Consider the following 1,806-nt stretch of genomic DNA (forward strand, 5'->3'; position numbering starts at 1 on the left):
CAGATACTTATACAATGATTCACCTTTTCCTCTCCAGCTCTCTCCTGATCTCTCTGTCCTCTTCCTCCTCTTCCAGCACTTCATCTTCTTCCTCCTCATCCACTGCCCTGCTGAAGACAGACAAAACCTCCCCGAAAAACGTGGCCATTGCTCCAAGCTGCAGCCAGACACAGACACAGCTTCCGGATCAGCATGACACAGCCAGCAGGCCCCAGCCTCGAGGAGGGACCAGGGAGGGACTATTCCAACAACAGCCAGCAGGGGGAGCATGGAACAATGCAACTCTATAGGCAAGGTGCTATAATCATCAGTGACCTCTAGATGGTGACATATTACCATCTGTCAGAGCGAGCTGACAAATACCAGAATCGGCCGCTAGATGGCAACAAAGCATATTCACATTGAAGCCTATGCATTGAGTGATGCAAGAATGTTTCTTTGTTTTATTAGACAAAAATACAGAATTCTATTCACACAGTGCTACTAATATTAATATTATTATTATCATTAAACAGGATTTATATAGCGCCAACATATTATGCAGCTCTGTACATTAAATAGGGGTTGCAAATGACAGACTGTCAGGAGGAGAGGCCCCTGACCTGAAGAGCTTACAATCTAAGAGGTGGAGGAAGTAACATACAATAGTATGTGGGATAAATAAAAACATATATATATAGAGGTTAACATTCAAAATTCCAATCATCAATAATTCGGATCCTTCAGTTTTCTGGCATAGATTTCAGAGCGCTGTTTTCTGGAGCCGCCGTTTTATGTTTTGATGGTGCTGTACTCCAGAATCAGATGTTAGGTCTTGCTTTTCCTCCACAAATTGAAGCTGTTCCTGTTGCTGAGGATTCTGTTACTGTCAGTCATGAAGATGATCATCCTGACAGCCCATCTGCTATTTAGCTTCTTTTCAAGGGTACAGTAATGACTTAAATTCTAAGGCCTTATTTTGTTTAGTTGAATTAAAATTCTGTAAAACTGTTTTTTTTAGTTTGTGAACATTACAATTTCATTTGCTTTTCCTTTAGTGTTATTTTATTTTTATATATATACAGCATATATAACCTTCAAAAATCAGAAAATCTGGTCCACCTGGATTTTTTAGCCCATACTATATAAATATATATATATATATATATATATATATTTATATATACATACATACATATAGATAAACACAGTATTTATATAGCGCTGACATATTACACAGCGCTGTACAAAGCCCATAGTCATGTCACTAGCTGTCCCTCAAAGGAGCTCCCAATCTAATGCCCCTCCTATAGTCATATGTCTGTAATACAATCTCAGGTCAGTTTTTGGGGGAAACCCAGACAAAATCCGTGCAAACACAAGGAGAACCTGCAAACTCCATGCAGATATTTTTCACACATATAAATATATTGGTTACAGGGATTTTATGTAAACAGCTGTGCCCAGTATCTGCTATAGGCACAGGATTCTGAACCATTTCAATTTGTTTTAAAATGTGCCTGTGAATATGGTGGGTGGGATTGCTATTTAAAACTGAAGTTAAGTCTGCCTATATTTTACCATTCTGGTTACTGATTTATACTCTTATCAACATGCTAAAAGTTTTTTAAACCCCCTAGCGGTTCATTCCTTTCTTGTTTTATATGTCTAAAAGCAGTACATTGTTTTTCATGAAAATTTATTTTACAGTATAATATAATAGTATGAGTATAACAAAGTTTGAAACACAAAATCATTTAAAAACACTGTATAATAAATACTGGATAATAAATGTTCTTGAAAACAATGTACTGCTTTTACACATAT

General features: G+C 36.9%; 1 protein-coding gene across 1 annotated transcript in view; it reads right to left on the minus strand.

The window, feature by feature from the left end:
* Positions 1-220, minus strand: part of PSMG1 (proteasome assembly chaperone 1) — a gene marked incomplete in the record, with an annotated part of 9,420 nt that extends 9,200 nt beyond the window's left edge. Inside the window, 1 exon segment of the mRNA XM_072398309.1 lies at positions 24-220. Coding sequence (XP_072254410.1) covers positions 24-148 — 125 coding nt within the window.
* Between the last annotated feature and the right edge of the window lie 1,586 nt (positions 221-1,806).

Source organism: Pyxicephalus adspersus, chromosome 1, assembly GCF_032062135.1.
Source record: "Pyxicephalus adspersus chromosome 1, UCB_Pads_2.0, whole genome shotgun sequence".
Lineage (NCBI taxonomy): Eukaryota > Metazoa > Chordata > Amphibia > Anura > Pyxicephalidae > Pyxicephalus > Pyxicephalus adspersus.